The sequence below is a fragment of the Vicugna pacos genome, chromosome 2 (assembly GCF_048564905.1).
Source record: "Vicugna pacos chromosome 2, VicPac4, whole genome shotgun sequence".
Taxonomy (NCBI): domain Eukaryota; kingdom Metazoa; phylum Chordata; class Mammalia; order Artiodactyla; family Camelidae; genus Vicugna; species Vicugna pacos.
In genome coordinates, this window is record NC_132988.1 from 91,959,688 (window position 1) to 91,976,218 (window position 16,531).

The window sequence follows — 16,531 nt, forward strand, 5'->3', positions numbered from 1 at the left end:
CAAGGACTCCACATGTATTCTCCTGTGCTTTCACAACCCTATGAGGCAGATACTGAACCCACTTTACAGATGAAGAAATCGGGGCTTTGGAAGAGTTAAGACGGCCAAGGCACCCATCTGGTACGGGGTGGAGCTGATGGCACAAACCTCAGCTCTCAACCACAAAGCTATGCTGCCTGGCGCAGCCCCAGGAGACCATGGACGAGAGGAATTGACAAGAGCCAAAGCAGCACCCTAAGTCAGCATCATTGGTTTTAGTTCAGTAAAACACGGCCAGGAAGAGCCTAGGGAGACATGACAACTATATGCCATATGGTATCCTAGACGGGATTCTGGAACAAGAAAGGACATTTGGTGAAAACTAAAGAAACACAGTAGGAATTTAAATTAATAATAAAGTATCAACGTTAATTCATTCATTGTGACAAATGTACTAAGGTAAGATTTTTTAAAAATTAAAAGCCTATTTTTAAAGAACGGTTAACACTATGGAAAGCGTCTGATTCCGAAGAGTAGGAAGACAATTATAAAATCTGATTTTGAATCAGGTTAAGGATATTAACATGAAGGAAACTATCAAGTGGTTTAAATTGTCCAAATCCAGGTATTTCACACTAACAGAGAACTTAACTACTTCATTTGCTGAGATTTCTCTGCTTCTTTCTCCTTTGTTCATAAATATTCAAATACATACATTCAGCTCCTATAATGGTTTACGTCACATTAATAGAAATGCTCGAAAGTGTGCTCACGATGTGCTGAGCTCTATGTGGCTTAATTCAGCTCACAGTCCTGGGAGCGGTCCTGTCGGCCCCATTCTACACGATTGCACCAGACTGCCCGACCACACCAGCATCCACAGCAGCCCACGGTTCACTGCTCCACCAAGCAGCACCTTGTTCCTTAGTGGATGCCAAGCTGGGTCAAGAATCAAACAGGTGAACAGCTCACTGCTATAACACAAATAGTTAATAACATCACATCATTCAAAGGACACAGAAAGCAACTCCCAGGCCAGGATGTCAAGTCATTATTTACCAGGGCAGGGCGTGGAAGAAACTGAACATGTTTCAAGTAAGTGGAGGCTTTGGAGAACCGAAAGATGATTATTTAAAGTTCTAACGTAGCTTTGTAATGAAGCCCCTAGAAGACAGAAGACTAAGTAAGTTGCACTGACTTCAGTTATAAATTGAAGAAACTTGGGAGGTATGCTAAATTAACCAGCAGCACCTCATTACAGAATTCATTCAGTTAATTCATTCACAGCAGTTCCAGAGAAAAACTTAAGTTTTTTTTTAATAAAAGTAATATGCAATTTTAGAAAGCTTGGAAGATGAAGGTATAAAGTTAAATCACCCATAATCTCAACACGCAGAAACAGAAGCAGACCCAGGTTAAGAAATTGTGAATTTCACAGGGACACACAAGCCAGGATATTGCAAGGGGTCATTCAAGTGTGGGGCCCTAAAGCTTAACTATCATTCACCTGAAGTTAGGTCCACCTCTGCCCAGCAATGATCATTAATATTGTGGGCTCTCAGAGCCACTCCGCTTGGGTTTGATGTCCACAACATCCTTTATTAGCCCGGTAACCTTGGGCAAGTTGCTTAAGCTTCCCTGTGCCTTAGTTTTCTATCTGCAAAATGGGGATAATACCAATCTCACATGATGACTAAGTTTAACTTCGAATATAGTAAACATTTAGCTATTATGGTCCTGTCTTTTCTAAACACATATGCACACAGTTTACAAAACTCTTTCACTAGTTTCATGCATGAACATTTTTTTCATGTTCTTGGGTCCTTAAGACAGACCGTATGATACTGAATAGATGTGTAACTTAAATATTCCTCAACTGGACATTTTGGGTGTTAGTTAAAAAGGAGGGATACTTAGCATCGGGTGGCTTTGCCTGTTGAAAGCACTACACAGACATCTCTATCACATTCTCTAACACCATGTACAAAAATTAACTCAAAATGGATTAAAGACCTAAGTGTAAGGCCAGATACTATAAAACTGCTAGAGAAAAACACAAGAACACTCTTTGACAAAAATCACAGCAATTTTTTGGCTCCATCTCCTTAAGCAAAGAAAATAAAACCAAAAATAAAGAAATGAGACCTAATTAAACCTAAACGCTTTAGCACAGCAAAGGAAAACATCAACAAAATAAAAAAGCCTTCTGAATGGCAGAAAATATTTGCAAATGATATAACTGATAAAGGATTAATATCCAACGTATACAAACAGCTCATACAACTCAACATCAAAAAAACAACCCAATTAAAAAATGGGCAGAACTGAATAGACATTTTTCCCAAGGGGACATGCTGATGGCCAACAAGCAAAAGAAAAGATGCTCAACATCGCTAATTATCAGAGAAATGCAAATCAAAACCACAGTGAACTATCACCTCACACCTGTTGGAATGGCCATTATCAAAAAGAACACCAAAAACAAATGTTGGCTAGGATGTGGAGAAAAGGGAACCCTCGTACACCGTTGGTGGGAATGTAAATTGTTGCAGCCACTGTGAAAAGCAGTATGCAGATTTCTCAAAAAACTAAAAATAGAACTACCATTTGACCCAGCAATTCTACTCCTGGGTATATAGCCAAAAAAAAAAAAAAACTAATTCAAAAAGATAACATGCACCTCAATGCTCACAGCAGCATTATTTACAACTGCCAAGGTATGGAAGCAACCTAACTGATCATCAGCAGTTGAATGGATGAAGAAGTTGTGGCATATACATACAATGGAATACTACTCAGTGATAACACTGCAGTTTTGTCATTGGAAGCAACATGGACGGACTTGGAGGGCATTATGCTAAGTGAAATAAGATAGAGAATGACAAATACTATATGATATCACATATCACTTTCCCCTAAGGCAATCTCCTAGGTGACTGTATGGCAGTCACACACCAAGTTAGAACTGAAATTGCACCTCCTTGGCTTCAACTCTAAGCAATTAGACCTGTTATATTCAAGTATCAATTGTTGAGAACAAATGCAAGCCTTTGCATTACATATTAGTGTATCCTTATCTATAAAATAGTAAGGTTTAACAAATGACTTTTTTTAATTCTGCAAAGAAATCCTGGAGGAAAAAAAAAGCAAAACCCCACATTGGTTGGGGTATGTCAAAGGGACACAGGAGCCAACTGAAATAGCTCTCAAGGGCCAAAGCTGGAACAATTTCAGTAACAAAATGTAGTACTGGATCGTAACTCAGAGTATAAAATATCCATGAGTTCATACTGATATAAATGATTAAATAGAGGATAAGAGACAAATATCTGCCTTTCAAAAGAATTCCAAAGAATTTATATAGATACTCCACCTTCAAGATGGAATGTAATTCAACTCCCTACTCCTATAGGATTGGCTACGCATGGACTTCCTTCCAGTATGGTAGGGGGCGGGAGGGGGGGAAGTAACGTCACTGTGGAGAAACCTAACACGACCTAGCCAGGTGACCAAGGTTAGCATTAACCATGATAAGGCTTGTGGAGAGCATGTACCCTTGATGTGATGAGATGAGACTAGCACCTTACCACTGTGATCTTCCTCCCCTCACAACTCATAACCCTGATCTACTTATGAGAAAAACATTAGGCAAATCCCAAGAAAGGGGCATCCTACAAAATACTGGATCAGTACTCCTTGAAACTGTCAAAGTTATCAAAAGTCTCAGAAACTGTCTTAGCCAAGAGGAGCCTAAGGTGTATCCTGGATGGGACCCCACAAAAGGAAAAAGACATTAAGTGAAAACCAAGGAAATCTGAATAAGGATTGGACTTCAGTCAATAGTATTATCAGTTGTAACAAATGTATCATACTAATGCAAGATGCTACCGGGGAAATGGATGGGGGGTATATGGGAACTCTATAGTATCTTCTTAATTTTTCTGTATATCTAAAATTATTCTTACAGCGTAAGGAATATGGTCAACAATACTGTAATAACTAAAGGGACAGATGGTTACTAGGCTTATTGTATCATTTCATAACATATTTAAACGTCAAATCACTGTTGTCCATCTGAAACTAACATTGTATTGTCAACTATATTTCAATAAAAATAAATTATTCCAAAAATTGTCTGTTTAATTTTTTAAACCATCTACAGTTATGCACAGTAACAAACATATAGGAAAAAGTCTAGAGACATAGTTAACTGATATTTTAATGTAATTTTCTTACCTGTGCTGTGTGAGTTCTTATGTAGAAGATATATATAATTACTACGAAAATAACTTGGGATATACTGGAGAGGGCAGAGGAAGGTAAAAGAAAAAATGAAAAGTTTAGGCTCATCTCTTATCAGCAGAAAAGTTTTATTCCTTTTAAGAACAATTAGACCACATCCAAGGCCCTAACTTACAGACACAAACCAAAGGAGCCATTAAAGCGTTAGATACTGAGGTACGACACACACGAGGGGCTCGCTTCGCCGTCTGAGGCTGACACCAAACTGCTCAATGACAGCTGAGCGCGTGGGTGTGGCTGAGGGCAGGCGCTTATCTGCAGAACGGAAGGAGGAGAGCTGTGCTCTGGGAGGACTGAAGCTTCTGGACCGCGCAGGTAGGGGTATACTTTCACGATGAAGGGACGCAGGGAGAGAGCCAGTCCCCTCCACGGGGCATTAGGCTGCCTTGCAGAGGGCCACAGCAGAGAAGCGGACTTCCCCTTGCTCACGCTCAGTGAATTCTCTGCAGACCTTGGCGGCGTCCTGAGAAGGAGAAACGTCAATCAATTCATGTTTGAACAGCAACAGCTCGAAATGAAAGCTTCCAGGGGATAGTATCACTAAGGCCTGCTAATGCCCAAAGTTCACCCTGACGGACTTTAAACCTCCCATTAAATTTGAGGCAAGAGGGGGGAAAAAATCAAGTGATGGGAAAGACAGGGACCCACATCACAGATCTGGCCTCAGAAACTTTGATTCCTTTATTACTTCTACCAAACGCTCTCTGCTTCCGCCACCTGTGCCTGGTTTTGACAAGAAAACTGCTCTTTTGGTGCTCTTTCCCTGAAATCCAAAGACCGAAGATTGATTTCTCTGCCATAAGGGAAAAATTCTAACAAATTTTCAGAGACATTTTTTTTCCAAGTAAACATTTTACACAACAGACTTAAAATTTAAATAGCTGGTATTCCAGTACAGATAAGTGATGGATTCTTATAAACTCAAGGAATGACATGTGTTACTAATTCTAAGGGCTCAGATTACAAAGACTGGCACTAGAAAATTGATCCCTATGTTATTTGCCAAATTCTAGGGTTTAACTGCCTTGCGATCAGAATATCCATCACTGTGTCCAATTTGTAAAAAGTCCAGTGGAAAGACAGTCCCATCAACAATATTAAATGTAAGACCTTTAAGAAGATAGTGGATACTGTGACAAAGAACAGTCATGGAACATCAGCTCCCAAGGTCTAACAATCAACTCAATAGTGAGTTTTGGTCCTTAAAAAGCATCAACCACACCAGTTTTGTTCCTGCTTTGGAACCACTCAGAAAAACTATAGAGGATCTAGAGTAACATCTACATATTTCATTCTATCAGAATTTTTAATATATTGATATTCCAAACCTGCCTGCCCCAGATCCACTCTGCTTTAGGACCCACGGTGCAGATTAATACTAAGGGTGTGCCTCTAAAGACAACAGCCATTCGCTACACAGACAACAGCCAGTGACCTGATTCACTCAAGTTTAAGATGCTTGGGTTAAGTTTATGTATTTTCTCACCAGTTAATAGTTAATTCAGGATATAGTTTTGTCAACCTAAAACATCTCTAACCATATAGAACCAGCCTTACTTAGGATAAGAATTTTCACTAATTAAGATGCTGGTTTATATTCAGCTAATTGTAAATAAGATTCTAATTAGGTTTTTTTTTTTTAACAAAAAGGTTTTACCTTCCCACACCTCAAATTCTACTGACACACAGTTTTAGGCGCCCTGCTCGGAGCACGTTACGGAGCAGTCAGACCTCATGTTACTGCCCTTCACTTTATCGTGCTGCACTGAAGGTTTGTGGCAATCCTGCATGGACCAAGTCTACTGGAACCATTTTTCTGATAGCATTTGCTTACTTCTTGTCTCTATGTCACATTTGGGTAATTCTCACAATATTTCAAACTTTTATTATGTTTGTTATGATGACCTGTGTATCAGTGATCTTTGATGTTACTATTGCAAAAAAACTGACTCACTGAAGGCTCAGATGATGGTCAGCATTTTTAACAGTATTTTTAATTAAGGAATGTACTTTTTTTTTAGACATAATGCTTAATAGACTACAGTATAGTGTAACTATAACTTCTATATGCACTGGGAAACCAAAACATCCCAAAATTCTCTCTTTATTGTGATATTTGCTTTATTGTGGTGGTCTGGAACCCAACCCACGATATCTCTCAGGTGTGCCTGTATTATTAGTATACTGTTAGATATGAGTTAATATGCACCTTAGAAGCTTTTGTAGAAGTCTTTTTCTCCAAATAGGTCATAACCAGAAGTTCTGCCTCTGTTCTCTCTCCTGTAAGTAAATCCTGACTCTCCTGCAAATCCCCACCCCCACTATTCTCATTAATTGATCTCAGGTGTATCTGACAGCAGACTAGAGAAAGTGACCCTCCCTCCTAGAGAGCATAATCTGGTCCACTCGCACCTTGAGGTCATCATGTCTATGATGTTTCCAAAACAGGTCTATTATAAAGACAGGTAGTATTGTGCAGTGGTAAGAGCAGACTCTAGAGACAGACTGTCCAGATTTGAACCATGGATCTACAGTTTGTCATTGACCTTGGCATCACTTACCTCTGCACCTCAGTTTCCTCATCTGTAAAATGTGAGTAATAATTAACTACCTCTTAGCATCCAGCACAGAGTCAGCAAACTGCAGTCTGTGAGCCAAATCTAGCCTGCTGCCTACTTTTGTGAACAAAGTTTTAGTGGAATACAGCCATACACTTTCACTGAGACATTGCCCATGGGCTACTCTGGAGCTGTCACAGCAGAACTGAATACTTGCAACAGAGCCCATATGCTACACAAAACCTAACTAAAATATTTCCTGGCTCTTTGCAGAAAAAGTTTGCCAACCCCTGGTCTGCACACAGGACGTGTGTAAAAAAAATGTAGCTGTTATGACAAATGAAGCAGTTATATCAACACCATTTTTTATTTTATCACAGTGAAGAATTTTCCTTTATAACAGCAAATTGATTCAACTCTAGAGATTTGTTTTTAGGGTAAAGAGGACTAGTATTTTACTTAAAGAGGTTTCTGCAGTCACTTGTAGCAGGATGGTTACTCAGTGACCCGAGATCTTAAAGTTCTTGTCAGGCATGTTCTGAATTTGCTTCCCTTGACCTGTAACAGTGGATCACGTGGGAAGAAAAATCTCATGAAGTTAACTGCCCAACCAGAATCCACAGTATCCTACAAGACTGACCCACATCCAGCAGTCAGAAAGGGAATTGGATAGGCTCGGGTTGCTGTTCTCTGAGTCTGAGTCACTGGCTATGATGTAATTAGCCAAGAGGACAATGGTCACCTTAATCCCACAAAGAAGTAAACAATGGCTTTCAGGCTCATTTTAAGTGTGACCTAAAGACAGCACATGCAGATTATTCAGGGCTGCTGTAAAGGACCCTGCCTAAAACCATCTGCTGTAAGATAAGGTAGATAGAATTACTAAGATGATCTTTATGCCCTAAAAAGACTGCTCTTAACCCAGATGATTGGTGCCAGCCGTACCGAAAAAGGTTTGCACTTTAGAATAGACAATTTGGCTGAAGAAATGTGGGCCTTGGTGGAAATGGATTCCAAAGATTACCTGCAGCAGTGAGTCCTCAGAACTGGTGCCATGATTCACTGGAAAAGGCATCCGTCCATCTAGAACAAAAAAAGAGAAGCATGCCAGTTTTCTCTGCACGTTAGCTGGCTACCGTGCTTGTCCACCTTAAAGGGAAGTTTTAGATTCTTCCAAATACCACTGACATTCCCACACAGGGAAGGCTGGTTATGAAACAACAGGCTGGAAATGAGGTTCAAGTGTTCCTAAATATCCATCCCAGGCAATTCTAGTGTATAAGCACCAAGACCGTATCAGCCCAAGCTAACTACCCTAATAGAAGGGCTGGTGCCCATCTTGGGAAAGACCACAGAGCAAAAGTCAGATGCAGTGTCTGACGTACAGGGAAGGTGGAGGCAAGGAAAAGGGATCCTTGAGATTTCATTTGCCCCGCAATGACTGCTAACTGGCCCCAAGTTTTCTTTGCCCTCACTTGCCCATAGGTAATATCTTTCCTTGAGACAACACAGCTGCCTTTCTCCATTAATACAAAGCAGATGATTCTTCTTAATACAAAGATGGATGATCCTTCTTGTTGCCACACACCAGCTAATAGAAATTACTCCAACACGTCCAAATTCTTTTTACACAGCCAGGTCATGTTCAGGCATTTATCTTTTCCCCAAAGTATTCCTTGTCTGAAAAGGATGATGGCAGAAACCCTGTACTGGTGATGCTACAGCAGAAGGTGGAAAGAGAAAACCTGAACACGTACACCTTGAACTTGCTGATCAATTCTCTTTACTGGTTTGTGACTAAGATTATTCATTCCACAGGTCAGCTGCCTGAGGGAGGTGCTCCAGGTACGATAAGGGGTTAGCGGCCCCACGAGAATACACTGCTGTTCTGGCTTTATAAACAAAGACCTACTAAGCGCCACCATAAAGTCACACACCAATACTGTAAGAGGAATTATGTCTAAGAGAATGCATGCAGCTATATTAGATTCTAAAACTGGAATGAAACGTACCAAGTTCATAGAGGTGGCCATCCACGTTGTTAAACAGAATGAAGTGAAAGTTCACTTTGTCATCTACCTGAAGAGTCAAGACATGTTGTTGAAAATGACTATTTTTCACTGTATTATACACTGCATTTAAAATTTTTTTTGCTTTATTAGGATGTAAGGGACATAATATTGTGTAAGTTTAAGGTCTACAACCTGCTGGTTCGATACACATATTTTGCAGTATCTTTTTTATAAGCGGAACTTAGTTAAAAATAAATTCTCTAAGTGGAATATGCTTGAAGTGACTTGCCTGTTTTTTAAATCATTGCTAATATTTGTTTCCTATATAATAGTCCCTATTCTAAGACCATGAAGGAAGATATTCTGTAACTCTCAGAACTCTATGGCTTGCTTTTTACTGGAGAAATTAAGGCTTAGGGAGCATAAGCACCTCACACAAGGTCGAGACCAGAAAGCCGCAGAGCCAACTGCACTTGCATAAGCACTGTCACCGGCTTAAATCTAACAGCTGACGTGAAGGCTCTGTTCAGATTAATGGTACATTTAAGTTGTCCAGAAAATGTTAGTCCTTACTGGTATATCTTACTCTCCAACAATCCATGAGGAGAGTACTTGAAATGTTCCATTATGAAGAGGGATGTTACTCTATTAGACTCATTTGGATCTAAATAAAACACCATCAGCTTGAATTTACTCAAGCTGTGTGAACCACCAATTAAATATTTTGATGAGCCATTTTAACGACCAGGTCTGGTCAAGGCAATTATTCTGGCAAAATTTTCTAGCGTTACTCGGCCTTGGGTGAAAGTATTTGCTGGATTCCATGAGAGACTCTTGAACACAGTTCAGGGGAAACACAGGTGACACACGGGCAGCCTGGCTCTGACATGTATTTACCCGACACTGGCCCTCCTGTGCCACAGCATCATGAGCTGCCTGGATAGCCTGCAGAAAGGAGAGTAATTAGCACAAAAACCTCCAGAGTTATTGAAAAAAAAAAAATCAATGTTTTAGAAGTTCTCTTCCTACCTCATTCTTTTCAAAGCATTTTGCTCTGTCTTCAGGGGACAACTTCTCCGTTTCAGAAAGAAACTGTTTCAGAACTGACCCATCCTCTTAAAAAAAAAAGCATTTATTAGTATAGGTGTGATGCAAATGGATACACATTTATTGCTGACCTAAGCCATCGCATCTGACGTTTGACGACCTGAATTTTTACCACGGACTCCTAGAGTGTGGATAAGCTGTCTGTCCTTCCCTGGCCTCTTCTTCCAACCACTCCCTTCTCACTGCACCCAAGCCAGAGAACTCTCTGTTCCTCCAGTGCCAAGCTCTTCCTCCCATCTGCTTCCTGCCAGCCGACCCCTTCGCCTCCCACTGTACCCTCGTCTCTCAAATCCCTGACCAACTCGGCTACAGCACTTACCCACTTGTGACACATATTTTGAGATTTTTGGTGCCATAAAGGCAGGCACTTTTGTCTACTGCTGTTATCAGCAGCACCTAGCAATGCACAATTAATGTTCACTACATACATGATGTAATAGTAGCATTCTAATCCAGTAACAGTTCACAAACCAAGATTTTTTTTATTTCAGACTAGAAAATACGATCTTAGTAATATGGTTATCCAGCAGTCATTAACCTAAAGATCTTAAATAGACATGCAAAGAGCTAACAGTCTGGCCTAGACACAACTGCCCGGTTGATGGCTGGCACCAGCATTTAGTCACTGCTCTGGGTGGATGAGTCTAGGAGATACTGAATACCTAGCTAAGGCAAGAGCAACTTGCATTTTAATAGGCCTCAATTTGAACTTTCAGCCCTAAATTCAAAATCTGGAAGTTATAGGAATCCTCTTAACTTTACGAGGAGGGTTATGACTCAGATGAAGTCTTCGGCACCCTCATGACCGTGTTTACGAGAGTTACAGTACTCTGTGACTTAGGAACAAGTATCCTAAACATGATACTCAATACAGAAGAAATAAAAAGAATCAAGCTACAATTTTTTAATATGACTCAGTCGAATCAATACTTGGAAAAGCAACTTCTAGATCAGGATTTTTATGGCCAGACAAGCCTCTTTTTTTTTTTTTATATTTCAAAAGTGTACCACAAGTAGAGCCTTGGCCACACTTCCCTTATGTGTGTGCGCGTCTGTGTGTGTTTTAAAGAGCATTTGACCTGCTACAAGCCCTACATGGACTGTTAGCTGAAGTTATTCAATACTCAGCCACCCCCATCCATTGCCTAAATCAGGAGTTGGCAAGCTACTGCCACCGATTTTCGTAAATAAAGTTTTATTGGGATGAAGCGATATCTCTCGCTTTACATCTTGTCTATGGCTGCTTTTGTACTACGAGGGTAAAGACCATACGGCCCTCCAAGCCTAAAAGGTTTACCCGCTGGCCTTTTAAGAAAATTTGTTGATCCATGGCCTAAATCACACACAAGGCCATGTATTTAACACATTTCGGTGCTATTAACTGTGCTTCTGACAACTTAATGGCTGAGACTCGTCTCTTCTGTACCCCCCACAGCACCCACTGGAGGTGAGCTAAAACCCCTGGCCCGCCTCTGTTCACAGCTGGATCTCTTGGGGATTCAGCAGGCTGCTACGCCTCCCTGCAGAAACTCTCCCGCTAGGTCCGGCTGCTCTAGGCCACTTCGGTTCTCCTATTGCTTATGAGACACAGTGCCATAAAGACAGGTCCTAAGAGCAGATATTTTATGGCTCAACATCATCTCTAATCCTTCAGAATTGCTGAGAATAAAACAGGAGCACATGAGAACATGAAGGCTGCTGTCTGCACATGGAAGAACCCAGGCAGGGAGCAGCGCACAACTGCGTTATCACCTGCTCTGCCTGCCCAGGTAGAGGACGCCACACCCCGCTTCTTGGAAAATTGAGTTTCCTTTCTTCAAGAGAGAGGAACAATGAGAATTCACCCACTGATTCTATCTGCGTGAGTAGGTTTCAAAAAAATTTAAGGCCACGACTATACTGAATAGCCCTTTAGGGGTGCTGGAAGGAAGCATTACACTTAACCAGAGGTCAACCAGAGGATGACTGGTTTCAAAACCCACACTCACCAAACTCCAGTTTGTCCTGATTATTGGCCACTGCATGGATAAGCCCGATGGTGCCACAGGAGTTCCCAATGGTCTGCTTCATGAAGTACACCTTAGGGCTGACTTCCTGTCCCTTCAGTTCTTCAATCTGTTTTTTCCTGAAGTTCTCATGCTGTGAGTGTAAAAAACATTTGTATATCTCAAAATGAAAATGCAAAGAACAGATGGCAGCACAGTGAGTTCCAGCACCTAAATGGAAACACAAGTGGGGTTCTAGGGGCTGGCCAGTGCCCAGGGAGTGGCCTGTCTGCCTCCTACACCCACGCCAGCCCGCGGGGTTCCGAGAGGCTCTGAGACTGCACACTGATGCTGCAGTGCAGGGACGGCCCTGGATATCACCCAAGGCTCTGTCTAGACACCACTGCAACCTTTTAGCTGGAAATGGATGATGTCCTAAGTCAGAAAAACAGTCAAGTTCATTATTTTCTTCCTTTCACACTAACAATGGCTATTTTTCACAGACATTCCAATCAAGCGTTGGTCAACTGAACACACAAGAACATCAGCTAGTTTACAGCTCGCTGTTCTTCTATCCTGTCCAAGTATCCGTGTCTTCAAAAACAAAACAAGACTTAACTACAGAAAGGAGCAATTTAAAGAAATTAACTATTCCCTCATCCGTCTTTAGAAAGGAAAGACAACTGGTCCAGGGTGCTGGGCTGTGACTTCACAAAAACTCCTCATCCTACAAGAGGAAGATGTGACTTGTTTGTTTCTGCCAAATATACAGTTCGAGAACAGAGGTAGTTTTGCTCAAAGCATCATTAGCTCTCTGTAATTTAGTGGACTTGTGTGGCCCTTTCACTAACAGTTTTAAAAACCTTAGAGGCATGACTTCTCAGTTAAAGGCAGGGTGCTGATGCTATAGAAACACCAATTTCTTATAATCAGTATAAATCAGACAGAACCCCTGAAGTACATACATCTCCAATTCGAGAACCTTTCATCACTGTATGTGGAACTGAAGTTTAAGCCTGTGTCTGTGGTACCACTCGAGGAATAAGCTCTCTTGTTCCACAAGATCAACTTAAACTCTAACCAGGAGGTAAAGTTTCAGCATCATATACCCACCCACTGGACCCCTGAATTGAGTTACTCATCAACAAAGGTTTTCTCTTTTCTAAGGTTTAACTTTTTATAATGGGATAGCATCATCCTTTAGAGCTATTTGAGCTCTTGCCTGGAGACACTTCTCTGCATATTTCATGACTGCTTAAAATGTTTTAGAAGTAGTTCATTTAGGATTTCATAATATTCTCTTAGACAAAATTAGATGCTTTCTATGCTAACATAAGCTCGTTTGGAAGTCAACCTATAAACCTCAACCATTCTTTGAATTTGCTTCAGTATTTAGCTTGTGTCTCAGAACAGGTGTTCAATAAATCTAAGGGACTGAACTGGAGCTAAAGGACAAAGTATCGAGTGCTTTCAAACACAAAACATTCAAGTTAGAATGTTCTCTAAGCAAGAGCAGCTTGATCCAGCACAAGACTAGTGGGGTTTTGCAAGATAAACACGGTGCACCACTGCCTCCCAGAGGCCTTGCCTTTGAGTGCTCTGCTCAAAAACCTCCGAGTCATCATGGTTCCTCTAACAAGAAAGCTCTGTGAGAGGCTCACATGAGAGAGAGAAAATTGCGTTTGATTTGACCAACAGGGAAGCTAATTTGACTAGCAATTATTTAGCAGCTCCATTTTCACCTAAAGTAAAGGCTTTGCAATAAAAAAGGTCGGTGGGATTATCCTAATAGCTTTAATGTGTTTTAACCCACAATACTTAGCCCATTTTCTAGGAGGTGCACCTGGAACTTCCCACAGGGCTTAACTACTGAGGATGCTTCTAGAACACCCAGCCTTAGGATGGTGCTTCAGTTAAGCTCACTCTGCATTTGGAACGATGCCTCATATGCTAATGCCCCAAGTTTGGCTAAAGCAAATTTCAACTACTCCTAAATCAGGGCTCAAGTGACAGCAACTGGAGTAGGCAATGCCATGATAATTAGTGGGACTCCATGCATCCAAGAGATGGATTATCCCAGCTACCTTTTTATATTCGAAGCTCAGTGTTTGAGGTACATATATCCATGCACATTTATTTATAGGAGGAAGACCACCTAAAGGGAAATGAAAAGGTATTTCCAAGACTGGACTAAATATCCACCTATTTCACTTGTACAAGGTCAGAGAGGAAAGAGGTCAAGAGAGATAGGGGACTCCCACACAGGAACCATACACAAATGATTAAGCTTTTTAGAAAAGCACATTAGAGAGGCTAAAAACCAAGTCTGCATATTGCGGGGAGTGGAGGGGTGGGAAGAAACCCTTGAGTCCACTAAAGACCCAGGCAGTGGAGGTAGAGAATTTTTATTCTCTAAGAACCTATTGCTTTCTTGTGGTTTAGGCAAGCCCATTCCACCCCCCCCCCTTTTTTTTTACAGCAAGGTGGGAGTTTGAGAACCAAACAATAAAATGACAGGTCATAGCCCTTAGAGGAAAACAACCAGCCATCCCTTGGAGTGGAAGGCTCAGAAAACTGCACTCATAAACAGGATGAACTGTCTTCGTGATAACTGGCATGATAGAACGGAGATGCTGCTTCTCCTCCAAATTTAAGGCAATGCTTAACCCCGATGGATGAGCGAGGAGGCAATAAACTCTTATTACCACAGGACCCCCAGTGAGTTGATACCCTGAAAGTGCGAGTTTCTCCCTCTATCCCCCACAAGGACAGGGGAATTTTACCAGGTCTGGGCGCCCAGGCCAGGATGGGAGTAGAGCCTACACTGTCCTCACAGCCTCACTCGGGTTTGGGGGAGCGCGCACAGTCCAGGGCCTGTGCACCCCAGGCCCCACGCCCTACCTGGGCGGTGAGGGGAAAGAGCAGCAGCAGGGCGCAGGCAGGCGCTGGCACCGAGCCCAGAGTCTCCTCCTCCAGTCCCAGCACGTCCGCGAAGCGCCACTGGCCGGTAACCCCCAGCCGGGTCAGCACCTGCGGAGAGGAAACAAGGCGGCCAGGCGCGGAGACCCGCAAGTGGCAGAGAGGCAGGGCGGGCTCGGATCCTCGCGCCCCGACCCGGGCCTGGGAGGAGCCCCCGCCCCCCACCCGAGCCGGCGCAATGACACAGCACAAAGCGCAGCCCACACGTGGCTCCTGCGACGCCCGGGCACTCGAGTCCGCGGGGCGCGCGCCACGCCCTCGGGAGCTCGGCCCCGGGCTCGCATCTGGGCGCAGCCTCCTCCATCCCATCCCCAACTGGTTTCGCAGTCACCGCCGCCTCCGATGCAGAGGCAAAGGGGGGGCGCCCCGGCCGCGCCCCAGCCCCACCGCCTCTCGACCACGCAGGGCGCCGCTCTGTCCTTGCGAAACAGCGGGAGCGGGTGGGCGCCTTTTCCTCGGCTCTCCCGGGGGAGGGGGATGGAGGCAGCGTGAGACGTCACTCACTTTGTTCAGCATCTGAAAGGCAAATGCAAAGAAAAATACAAAAATAAAACCACTCCGCGATACAGCTACCTGAGGGAAGCTGACCCTCGGCCCCACGCTCCCCGGATAACGATGCACCTGACGCTCACCTCGGGGTTAATCTCCATCGGTTTAAGCTGCATCTTCGCGAACCTTGAAAGGAACCACGACCCAGAGAAGAGGAAAAACAGCGAGCGGAGCCGCCCAGTCTGCCGCTATAAAGCGCCGGCCTGACGCACTGTGGGTGCCTGCGCGGGGGGAGCAGGGGCAAAACCAAGCGAGGGGAAACGGTCAGTCGCAGCCAAATGGGCACGAACCCCCCCATGCGCCGCGCGGAGTGGTACAGCCAAGCCCCCAAACCTTGCAGTCTCACTTGCTGGTGAGATAATCTGGTGGTTGTGGAGATGGGTTTTGTTGGTGGGTGTTCCCTGAATGTGTGGAGCAGTCCTTTTGATGGAGTCTAATTTTTTGCGAAGTTTCTGGAAACCCACGCTTTGGACCGTCCTAATTACCCGAAAGCTTAGGGGGTCTCTGAAGCATGGAGAAAAATCCCAAATTCAACAGGTATATATTTAATACGAATATAAATATATGTCTCCCCAGTCCAGCAGCAGTTTGCATTTGACCTTAGACAATTCATCCTCCATGTTAAATCAAACCAGCGCAGAGGTTCGTTTTTAATTGACTGCCTAGAATAAAACATAGTCTGAAATACAGCAGATACTGTATTAGTAATGCTGATGTAATGTGACTCCCAGGGAAGAACTGGTTGGTCTTGGGGAAACGGTGGAGACCTGGGGGATGTGACTGTAATACAACACACAGAGAAGGCAGGCTGTCAGAGACTTTAGGAAACAGATCCAGGGAAAAGACAGGTAAAATTTCAAGGCAAGAGGCTGTAAAAGGAAAAGCATTTTTTTAAAAGAATGGAAAGCTTTGAAAAACAAAATTTTAAGTTCGCATGAGAACGCTCTCAGTGAAGAAGAAAGGAAATGGCAACCAGAGAAGCCGCTGTTCTCTGACGATCTCAGGTGGGGTTTGGAGTTTTTCTACCAGCATATTCAAAAGGTGAAGACAAATAGCGTAT

The 16,531-nt window shown here is 42.9% G+C and overlaps 1 protein-coding gene across 2 annotated transcripts; it reads right to left on the minus strand.

Annotated features, from left to right (window-relative positions):
- Nucleotides 1–4,330: 4,330 nt before the first annotated feature.
- UCHL1 (ubiquitin C-terminal hydrolase L1) lies at nucleotides 4,331–15,908 on the minus strand. 2 transcript variants are annotated; one of them, XM_015244020.3, is made up of 9 exons: nucleotides 15,555–15,908; nucleotides 15,427–15,438; nucleotides 14,845–14,973; nucleotides 11,947–12,097; nucleotides 9,881–9,966; nucleotides 9,749–9,796; nucleotides 8,852–8,918; nucleotides 7,864–7,922; nucleotides 4,331–4,744 (listed from the first exon to the last, which is right to left on the minus strand). In XM_015244020.3, exons 1-9 carry the CDS (start codon nucleotides 15,585–15,587, stop codon nucleotides 4,658–4,660), a joined length of 672 nt encoding a protein of 223 aa, XP_015099506.1. In that variant the 5' UTR covers nucleotides 15,588–15,908; the 3' UTR covers nucleotides 4,331–4,657. The 2 variants fall into 2 exon arrangements, with proteins under 2 accessions (XP_015099506.1, XP_072800796.1); XM_072944695.1 differs by lacking the exons at nucleotides 15,427–15,438; nucleotides 15,555–15,908 and having other exon boundaries at nucleotides 14,845–15,389.
- Nucleotides 15,909–16,531: the final 623 nt, after the last annotated feature.

What these genes read in the sequence shown, in the direction of transcription:
- UCHL1 (XM_072944695.1), bottom strand. Translation starts at nt 15,231, where the DNA reads ATGGGATGGAGGAGGCTGCGCCCAGATGCGAGCCCGGGGCCGAGCTCC. An exon ending in AATGCTTTGAAAAGAATGAG is followed by an intron (nt 9,797 to 9,880) that starts GTAGGAAGAGAA and finishes TCCTTTCTGCAG; the next exon opens with GCTATCCAGGCAGCTCATGA. An exon ending in CTGAGGACTCACTGCTGCAG is followed by an intron (nt 4,745 to 7,863) that starts GTAATCTTTGGA and finishes TCTCCTTCTCAG; the next exon opens with GACGCCGCCAAGGTCTGCAG.